This window comes from Hydra viridissima, unplaced genomic scaffold (assembly GCF_058129835.1).
Source record: "Hydra viridissima isolate aposymbiotic clone 2 unplaced genomic scaffold, HvirCarnegie_v1 scaffold_3, whole genome shotgun sequence".
Classification (NCBI taxonomy): domain Eukaryota; kingdom Metazoa; phylum Cnidaria; class Hydrozoa; order Anthoathecata; family Hydridae; genus Hydra; species Hydra viridissima.
The window spans coordinates 19,864,733-19,875,863 of NW_028324302.1; the positions used below are offsets into that span (position 1 = coordinate 19,864,733).

Below are 11,131 nucleotides of genomic sequence, written 5' to 3' on the forward strand. Positions count from 1 at the left end.
TACTAATGGCATTATGGATCAGCTAGTTTATGAAGAATCAGATGAGCTCAACAAATATTGCCATGAAATAATTACAAACAAGATTATTTGATTGATGAGATATCATGTACTAATCAACGTAATATAGAAATAGTAATGGTAGAAATTTGATTGTTCCCTTAGCTATGCTATAGGTAATTCTTGTTTTTCTTGTTAAAAAATCGAGTTTTAATTTTAATTCTCATACTATTTGCATTGTTCATATATTTTAACTAAAACATTTACAATTATTTGTAAAAAGATTCACACCAACTTATTTGGTAATATGGGAAAGTGCTGATTAGTTTTTAAGTTAAAATCAGTACACAAAAAAGTATAGATCTAATAAAATTGATTTTCAAACCAATTTTATTAGATCTATACTTTTTTGTGTACTTTTAGTATCACTATTCCATATAGTGTTCATTACTCACAATATATGGATGCAACTCTCTTTTTTTTAAATATATTCTTAAGTAAGATTTTGGAAAAATATTTTGCCTTATATTTGTGGCAGCACTAAAAATTAAGAATCCTTCCTCTCCGGACATTTGTAACTGAATTTTGTAAGATTAAATCTTGCACTAAAATTTAGTCAAGAAAAGCTTGTACACAGGTAGAACTAGTTTGCATTTTTGATTCAACGAGTTTTGTTGTTGTAGTTCAAAAAAGTAAAAAAAAGCGAGTTAAAAGGAATTTTTTTACCATAAATTTTATATCAATATAAATAGCAAGAAACTAAAGATATTATAAATGCAAGAATTAATTCTGAAAAGAAAATTGAGGCGCAGAAATTATTTTTAAAAACGTTTTTTTCCTTTGTTTGGTTTTGACGGGGCCATACTTATTTTCATTTTTAGAATTAATTGTGCTTTCAAACAGCTTAACATGAGTACTTATATCTTTGCACAATCAACTCAGAACAAACGGCTAACTTTGAGCTTTTTTATTATCAACTTCATTTTTGGTGAAGAAGTTGTGGCTAAAGAAACAATAGTGGCTGCTTTAAGCAATGGTAAAACATTCAAATACAAAAGTGAGTCAATGACTATTGGATCTGACGGAGTGTTGAACAATGCGAAGAATGATGTCAAAAGTACAAACGCTTCTCTTCCAATAATTCTTGCTTGCTCTTTTTCTGGACTTTTAATAATCGTAGTTGCTATCATTTTTTTTGTGCGTCATAAAAAGCGGTAAGATATATTTTTTTATTACCTTATAGTTTTTACTTTACTTGTTTGTTTTAAAATTATATTGACATAATTTTAAAAAATATTATGCCATATTTGATATTTTATATACTCATTTTGATGAGGCGCCGAGTAAAGATTAATGCCTTTTTTATTTGCTTAATTACAAAGCACTAAACCGCTCTCTCGTACACTTTAGTGCAATAATTCAGAATTCAACTGAGAGAGAGTAAGCTCTTGCTCATGAGATTGATTCTGACTGTCAGTTGGAGTTGAACAACCAGGGAGATATCAATGAACCTCCTCCACCATATGAAACGTCATCCCTCGCCGCATCGTATCAGATTGATAGGAATGAAGCTCCTCCAAACTATTCCTTGTAGACTACAATTCTATTACTAATGCTATTTCAAAATTTAACAATAAGTTACCAATAAAAGATATTTTTATTACTGTATTTCAGTATAAATAGTTTTTTTAATGTATACTTTATAATTCTGTAGTTTCTGTAATTGTAACCAGTGTATAACCAGTTCATAAAATATATTGATACATTGATGCACCTCAACAATATACCATGCCTCGTCCCACCTATCAGTAAACATCTCACTCATCTCAACTAAAATAAACTCAATGTCTGAAAAAGTTTCATTTTTAAGTTATGTATAATATATTAGGAGGGAGAAATAATGACGATGACTCATCAATATGCCGTATGAATAAAATAAAATATGAAAAAATAAAAAAACATTTGGGACAAACCGTAAACGCGAAGATTCATCCATCCGTAATATGATTAAACAATAAAGCCGAAAGAAGAAAAGTTAAAAAACTTACACATGGAGACTTCTTTAACTCGCCATATAGACAAAGTATAACCAAAAACAGGCAAAAACTATAAAAGCTCTAAAAAAACATATACAATTACAGAGAGGGAGACAAAGTTTCGCCCATAAGTAAAAAGAGATTTTAAAAGAGAAAAGTTTTTAGATAAACAAGATGTTTTACAAAGAACAAAGAGGAAAAGAAGAAACTTTTGATGATCAAAAGAAGTAAAGAGTCGGACAGAAGTCAAAAGAAAGATTTATTAAAGAAAAATTAACGGATCGGCCGTTTCAAATAAAGATGAAGCAGATATATTAGCTTAAAGAAATAAAAAGAGAGTAAAAAATTTATAAAACTGGTATTAAACACCACATGTATTAATAAATTAACTTTTGTATATTAAAAGAATGCTTACTATTATATACTAATAAAACGTTGATTAAAAAATATTATGTAATAGAATATTTAGATGACGTTATATACAACCTTAACTCTTAAGCGATTAAACCTCACCTAGCCCTTTCCTGAATAAAATATCCCCAGTTCCTTAACCTTAATCCCAACCTGGAGGTCCCACCAAAATTTAGGTGTTCAATCATTTTTTCAAAAATCAGTAAAATTTCATTATTAATCATTTTCGAACAAGTAAATAGATTATTTTGAAACAAAACCGAAAAGAAGAAACTTTTTAAAAAGGTCATTTTTGTTTAGGAAGAAGAAGAAAATAGAAAACTTTTAAAAGAAGTAAAATCACATTTTTAATAACATTTAAGACAGTTTTAATGATATCAAAAATGGTAAGTCACTCAGGTTTACCTCACAGCTATCATAATCCTAATGTTATACAACTATTTTACTCAAAAACACTGTCTGCACCCAATTGTGTTACACCCAAGAATGGTGTTTCGCAACTAGAACATTTTGATGGAGTCTCATTTGGATATCAGGAATAGACATGATGAGTCACCGTGTGTATGTCTATTCCAATCGTTGTTTTAATTAAGTTCGCCTTCCTCACAAATAGCATTCCTCCGGAACATAATTTTTAATGTCGATTTTTTTTTTTTCTTTACTAGCATTAGCGCATTTTAAAAAGTTAATATGAATCGAGCGTTCAGAAAGTGAAATTCAAGCAGGTGTTCAGTAATTTAAATTATTTGGGGTTTTAATTTCTATTATTTTAGGCATTATAAATAGTTATCGGAAAAATAGAAACCAGCTTATTTTTGCTCCCCTGATAAAGCTAACTTTATAAAAAACGATGTGGATTAAAATGTTGAGTATTTGATTTTTATATTATAGATAAGACCAAGCTTGTTGGAATGTTTTATATATTTATTAAAATTGTGGCCCGTTGGAAAATTTTCCTTGAAGAGCTCTTGGTGCGCATAAATTTTTTGAATGTTCAAAAAAAGCGAATTGGCCACTGATTGTTATTATGCGCTACATGGCGGCCATTACGTTTCAGTGGTTTTTAACTCTATCTTAATTAACTTTCATTCTTATACAAATCAGGGTTTACTCAGATGACTTAAAACTGCTCAGAATTTTCCGCGACTTATTCTAAGATCAAATTTTCCCTTGACTGACCTTTTTTTAAAATCTTCACTTAAAATAAATATACCAATTAATATTGTCAAAATCATTTATTTTGAGCTTATTATTATAATAAAAGTAAAGTAAAATTTAATTCATTTATTTATATTAAGTTTTAGTTTTTTAAGTTTTCTTTTGTAAATCAATTTAAGTAATATTTTTAGTTTATGAACAATTTCAATCCAAATCATTAAAAAAATCAAAAAAAGGAAAAAAAAACAAAGAAAAAAAACGAGATATATACCGCCCTTTTCGTAACTTCAAACTTGATTTGTACTCTCCGGTGAGGTTTTTTGTCCTAATTTTGGAAAACCATTTAGTTAAGATGCGTTCCTCATTTTTCTTTATAGATAAGTTATTCATACAAGTTTAACCTGGGTTCAGCATTTTAGTTGTCAGCATATTTTGCACTTAGTTCAAAAAATTCCAAACTCAGTGCAAAATATGCTGAAAACTAAAATCCAATGTTTCAATCCGCAGAGCAAAGTTATAAGTTTTATATAAAAAGAAGAACGGAGCGGCAAAGATGAGTGTATATAAAAGAGTCTAGTGAGATAGAGTTCGGTGAAGGGAAGTGTGGGGAAGAAGATTTTGGTGTGAGTGGAATAAGTAACCATTATCTTTTTTCTGTTTCATAGAAAGCGGTAAGATATTATATTTAATTACTTTTTAAATTTTGCTCGTTTGTTACAATATTAAAAAAAATTATGTCACAATAACTCCTACACCGATTTTAGATAAAACGCCGAATAAAGAGAAATACCTCTTTTATTTTCTTAATTACTGAACACTGATCATCTATGTTGTACAGATTAGAGCAAAAACTCAGAGTTTATTTCTGAGAGACCAAGCTCTTGCTCATTTGTGAGACAGTTAAGTCTCTTTAATGAGATTGATTTCTATTCTCAGACGGGAGTGAACAACCTGGGACAGTTTAATTAACCTCTTCACCATTTGACTCGATACCATTTGCCGCTTTGTATGAGATTTACAGCAGTGAACCTTCTGAATACTCCTTGTAGAGGACAAATCAGTGATACATATTAATTCCAAATTAAGCATTTAGTATACCTTTATGGAGATCATTGTAATACAATGATTAGTTTTTTTTAATGTATACTTTAAAATTCTGTAGTTTCTTTAGTTGTAACAACAACAAACCTTATTAGCTAACTTTACAAAAAACAATGTGGAATAAGGTGTGGAATATTTGACTTTTATTGTATAGAGGAGACAGAAGTTTTTTGTAATCCGTAGAAATATATCCCCTGAATAGTTCTTGATGCGCTTAAATTTCCCGTATTCCGAAATAAATGTGTGGAGCAACAATGACTATTATTAAGCTATCCGACGAGTTTATCTAAAATTTGATCTGAATAACGGGTGGTTACTAAAAATCCGAACAAACTTACATGGGCAATTACTCCCATAGTTTTTATGGTAGAGAATAAATAAAACTATCATTAAAAAGAGTTTTTAGTTATTTTAATTAAGTTTGTCTTCAACCAGTCTGTTTCTTCGGATTCGGCAAACTCTAAAACGAGTTGACCCAAAAAGTAAAAATACAAGGTTAAGGTCAATTTTTTTCAGGCGAAGCTTTATTATGGCTTGTAGTTGCTTCACGTCTTTTGCTTGCCAGTTACTCTCATACACTTTTTCTTTCAAAATAGCCCTAAAGTCTTCTATTGGACAACACTCCGGTACGGCTGGCGGATTGTCAACTTTTTTGTTAAAACTGATTTTATGAGTCTCATAGCAGTTGGTCACGGTTTTGGCATAATGCGATGACGTCAGGTCCGGCCAAAATATATAATTACCATCGGCATAATGAGCGCTGATGAACGGCACTAATCTTCTCTTTATACAATTAATTTCATAGATGGTTTTATTGACTGCAAGGCCGCTGAGGACAAAAAATGGCTTTGAACTATCTTTGTCAGAAGCGGCCAGCCAGACAAGCACCTTGTGTTTGAACTTGCGCTTTTTGCGATATTTAACACTTGGTGTAGTCTTGTCTCTGTTGCTAGAGTAGTATGTGCTGTTTCCATTAATTGTTGAGTGTGACAGCGTAAAGTAGGGTTCGTCGTCAAGGATGACTGATTTTCCTTTAAAATCACGATAAAGACGATCAATGCCGGTTTTGATTCGCTCATTCTGGTTCCCTTGTCGATGAGGTATATCCCGTTTTTTTATAACTTTTGATGTCAGTGTACTTGGCAAGAGTTTTAATGATATGTGAATGACTGCATCTATATTTTCGACCAGCTTGCCTCATCGAAACTCGGTCACTGAGATCAAATGTGGTTTTCAGGCGCTTGATACCCTTTGGGGTCATGATTTTGGCCACACGACCACTTCCTTGCACTCTTTCGTATCCAGAATCATTCTCAACACGTTTGATTATATCATAGATAGTGCTTCTTGGAATTTTTTTAGCATTGAAGTGAGCTACTGTGAACTTTTTACCTTGCAATTTATTATTCAAATAGAACTTGTAAATCCGTTTTCTTACCTCTACTTGCTTGGCCATCATTATTTTCTTAATTATTATTAATTATCTAAAAACAAGTAAAATAACTTATAGAGAATTAAATAAGCTTTAAAATGGCTATAAGCATTAAAAAAAATATTTAGCTTGTGGCATTTAAAATTCTGTAAAAGTTATTCCGGATTTTTAGTAACCACCCGTTAATTCAAACAATTTGTAAAGAATTGCTGTTTTAGGAAAACTAATTCCTTTAAAAATATTGTTATAGTGTTAAAGAAAATAAAACAAGTGCCGCGCTTTCACAGATTATATTCTTAAAGAAAATCAAGAACGTTAAACCAAATGAGATATATAGTCAAAAGGCGGTTCCAGGACATCGACCCCTTCCCATACTTAAGGATGCATAAAAAATGGTGAACACTTCATATCATGACAAAACCAATACTTAAGAGTCGTCTTTAAAAATCAAGAAGAAGTATAAAAATAATCATGTTATTTCTATACCAGTTCTTCAAGATGCCTGTTCTTCTTTATTGCCTTGTTTTGTAATGTCCGATAGCCAAGGTGTGAATTCCGTCTTCTAAGATGAATCTTTTGTCGTCGTTAGCGCTGAGTGCGACTTTGTTGATCTCTTCGGTGTAGACATCGTGATGACGTGATCGGAAGACGTTCATGGTGGTGAGTTTTTCTGTCTTGTTCATTAAGCAGTCACCACAAGGTATTAATAACTTCTTGAAAGTCAAGACCTTCATTCAATTTTTTCAAAACATAAAGACACAAGTGGCCGCAATAAGACGTATCACCAAATTGAACTCTCTCGCTGTTGTAATAAACTGGGCTTTTTAAATAATCAATGAGATCAACAAGAGGAGGCTGAGCATAAGAGTCGAAGCTGTATTTTTTTTCAGCGTCTTTATACCAGCACACCCAATGAAACCCACCAGTGCTTGAATCTCCTGTATTCACAATACCACATTCTTTTTTTCTTGGCTTTTTTGGTAACTCATCCCTGACAAACACGCCTTGAAAGTTTTTTAATTTTAACTGTTTAGCAGACTTTATCAATTGAAAGTTAGTTAAAGCTTCATTAGGTAAAACAATTCCTTCTACGTCAATCCATTGAAAGTTGATCATTTTTTTAAATTTCTTAAAAAGTTTATCCGAATTTTTTTAACAAGAGATTTTCATAGAATAGCACCTAAAAAGGGTATGCTTGAGAAGGGTGAGTTTGGTCCGAGCAATAATCCGGCTCCAACAGATTGATAGCCTTTTCCAGTTTTAATGAAGAGTCCATCACCGTGAACATTTTTAGTCCATGGGGTGATAAACAGTCCTTCTCCACCTAAAGTTTTTATCTTCATTCCTTTTCCATTTTTGCTCATGTAAAAAAGACCTCGCCCAGCAATTTTATCAACCATAGCAGAGCCAGCAGAAGAACCTACACCTGCTAGCAATCCGGTGGCGAGAGCAGGAACTACTCTTGTTGCAAGAGTGCTGCCTAACATACCTAGTAACGGTAAAAGAGCTCCGATGAAACCTCCTTCTATTTTCGAGTTGTATGCAATTTGTCTTTTGCTCAATTTAAGAGTGACTCCTTTACCAGCTTCATACGCTTTTCTAATTTTGTTCAATTGCGAATTAGTGATAGCGAGAACATGTTTACCGTTCAAGTCTTGATGAGAAAGCTTAATGCTAGTATCGGTTTTATCATGCATGGCTTTTTTAATTTTATCAGATTGACTCTGCGAGATGTTAATTTTGATGTTTTGATAATTGCTCATTTTTTTATGTATTAAAAATTATTTATTTCACTTCTCGAATATGATATCGTATTGTAATATCCTCTCCACGAAAATCAACCAAATCTCCATTCTGATCAATGATACGAGTAACCATTGTTGAAATTTCAAACAGTTTAACAGGAAGATAAATCAAATGTATTGGTCTCTCGATGATTTTGTAGCCAGGACTAACATTTGGATAAAAGGAGTAAATACAATTGAGTTGGGTTCCATTAATATTGGATGATCCGATAACGTTGTTAACGATTCTGATGGTGTTAATGCTTGAAATTCTAACGATATGATCCGACTCGTATTCGGAATTGGAATTTAATTTTCTTTTAGTAAACCCTAAAACTGAAGAGATGCTATTCTCCACATTAAAGTCAATCAAATAATTCAAGCCAAGTTTAATGGTTGATTTTAAAGTATTAAGATTGATTCCAATTTGAAGGTTGTTTGGAGAGTAATTAATTTTATTTGCAATAATATAACTTCCACGTTGAGCTGTTTTTATTGTGTTAAAAATAGACTTTTGCAAATACTCATTGATGTCTTTAATGTCATAGCTTCCTGATGGAATGATAATGTTCTCCCAATGAGCTCCATTGTTCATGCTGTATTTGAAAGAATTGTTTTTACTGTTTACATTTGGAATGCTGTTGTAAGTCTCAAGACCGAGAAAAGCCATTTCATAACTTTTTCCTTCGTCAAAAACGATTTTATCCAAAAAATCAGTGGTGATAACACTTGATTTTCCATCTACATCGATTATTATACCTGTCATTTTTAAAATAAGAATTATTTTTTAAATTGTTTTAGAAAAATAAAAAATTGTCAAACCCGCTTCGGTACTTTCCCTCGTTCTTTTTAGAAGAGAGATCAATAACGGCAAATCCGTGAGGTTCATTCCAGCAATGATTGCAAAAGGCTTTAAAATCTTCTATTTTCATATCGCACGAAACGTGGTCTTGATAAATGTGATTAACACTTTTTTGGTCTTGTTTAAAGAGACAAATAAAGTTAGCATTTTCTCTGATGGTATGTCTTGGAATCTCGAAATAGTTTTGAGCGAGGTAAAAGCAGTCGACGTTAGAGTGTCTTCCTCGGATGTAATATTTTTCGCACTTGTATTGATTAGTTAATTGCAAATCGTCAAAGATCATCAAATTGTTTTTGGATGAATCAAGATCTTCTGGTTCTGGCACATCATCAGCCGTTTCAAAGAATTGACACTCCATATCATCATTGTCGGAATATTTTTTTGAAAGATCGTTAATAACATCACTACTACAAAATGCGGGTTCTGGCTCATGGGCATTTTTGCGCATGCTCATGGATAATTTTTGCGCATGCTCATGGATAATTTTTGCGCATGCTCATGGATATTTTTTGCGCATGCTCATGGGCATTTTTGCGTCTTTCCATTTTTGTGGATTTTGATAATGAGATGACATAATGAAAAAAAGGTTGTGAATGACTTAATTTATTCTTTGTAGTTCAAGTATGGAAAAAGATGTTTATATTTTTCTCTTCGCGTTTCTCTAATTCTTTGTGCATGTTGTTTTTGTGTTGATCATCGTATTTTTCTATTCTACAGTAAACGATAGTGACGTATATATTGTGAAGATGTAAATTTTATATATCTGAAAATATATAAAATAGTTTTTAATGTGAATCAAGGAGTTCAGATGGAACAGGTTTTTTAATTATATATTTATAATATCTTGCTAGCCTTTGTTTTTGATAATTTAAATTTTGTTCTTTTTCTTCAATTCTCATTTTGCGCATCTGATCATATTTCCATGACTCTATTTTCCTTTTTTTTAGTTCATTTAATTTTTCTATTTCTTTTAACAATTGTCTACATTGTTGATTTGCTTCAATCTCTCTACTGTTATCTTTGAAATCTTTATCTAGGAGAATACGTTTTCTGATATATTGATCATAATCATTAAATACGTATGTATAGTACCTGTTTGATTCTTTATCAAAAATTTTAAAGGAGTATGTCATTTTTATATAGCAAGAAAAAATTTATTTATATCATTTTAAAAAGTTTTTTTTCTTTGTACAATTTACAAGAGTTTATTCATAGAATAGCACCTAAAAAGGGAATGCTATTAAAGGGTGAGTTTGGTCCGAGAAGCAAACCAGCTCCGATAGATTCATATCCTCTTCCGCTTTTAACGTAAACTCCGTCTTTGAATGATCCTCCTTTAGACCAGGGTGTTAAAAATAATCCGTTTCCTCTGTGCGTTCCCATTTTCATTCCATTTCCATTCTTTTTCAAATAAACGATACCTCTTCCTGCAATTTTATCAACCATAGCAGAACCTGCAGAAGATCCTACGCCTGCTAACAATCCGGTGGCAAGAGCTGGAACTACTCTTGTTGCAAGTGTACTACCCAACATACCTAATAAAGGTAGAAGAGCTCCAATAAATCCTCCTTTCACATTTGCGTTATGCTCCAATTGGGTTTTGCTCATTTTAATGGTGACTCCAACTCCTCGATGGAGAGCATCCAAAAGTTTTCGATGTTGATTTTGTGTTACAAGTAAAACGTCGTTTCCATTAAAATCATCTTTTGAAATACGGATGCTCACAGGTTTACCTGCTATCATTGATTTTTTTATTTTTTCAATCTGTCCCTGAGACACATTTAATTTAACACTAACATATTTGCTCATTTTTAAATGTGAGAAAAAATATTTATTTCACTTCTCGAATGAGATAACGGATTGTAATGTCCTCTCCACGAAAATCAACCAAATTTCCATTTTGATCAACAACGCGAGTGATCATTGTAGAAATTTCTGGAACCTTAACAGGGAGGAAAGTCAAATGAGTGGGTCTTTCGATGATTTTAAAACCAGGACCAACAGCTGGATAAAAAGAGTAGATGCAATTGAGTGGGGTTCCGTTGACGTAAGCAGACCCGATGACGTTGTTGAGGATTCTGATCGTGTTGATGCTTGAAATTCTAACAATATCGTCAGACTCGTATGTTGAATTGGAGTCCAATTGTCTTTTTGTAAATCCTAAAAGTGGGGCGATGCTGTTATCCACGTTCAAATCCATCAAATAATTCATTCCAAGTGTGATGCTTGATTTTAAAGTGTTTAAATTGGCTTCTATTTTTATGTTATCGGGAGAGTAGCTGATTTTATTTGCTGTGACGTAGCTGGAGCTTTGAGACGCATAATTTTTTATTGTGTTTGAGACAGTCTT

General features: G+C 32.0%; 1 protein-coding gene across 4 annotated transcripts in view; it reads left to right on the forward strand.

Moving 5' to 3' along the window:
• Positions 1 to 1,776, forward strand: part of LOC149891335 (uncharacterized) — a 216,200-nt gene extending 214,424 nt beyond the window's left edge. For all 4 annotated transcript variants that reach the window (XM_090083009.1, XM_090083007.1, XM_090083010.1 and 1 more), the window contains 2 exons: positions 879 to 1,211; positions 1,408 to 1,776. In XM_090083009.1, the coding sequence (XP_089939135.1) occupies positions 879 to 1,211; positions 1,408 to 1,441 (367 nt within the window). In that variant the 3' untranslated portion in view covers positions 1,442 to 1,776. The remainder of the gene's footprint in view (positions 1 to 878; positions 1,212 to 1,407) is intronic.
• The last annotated feature ends 9,355 nt before the right edge of the window (positions 1,777 to 11,131 follow it).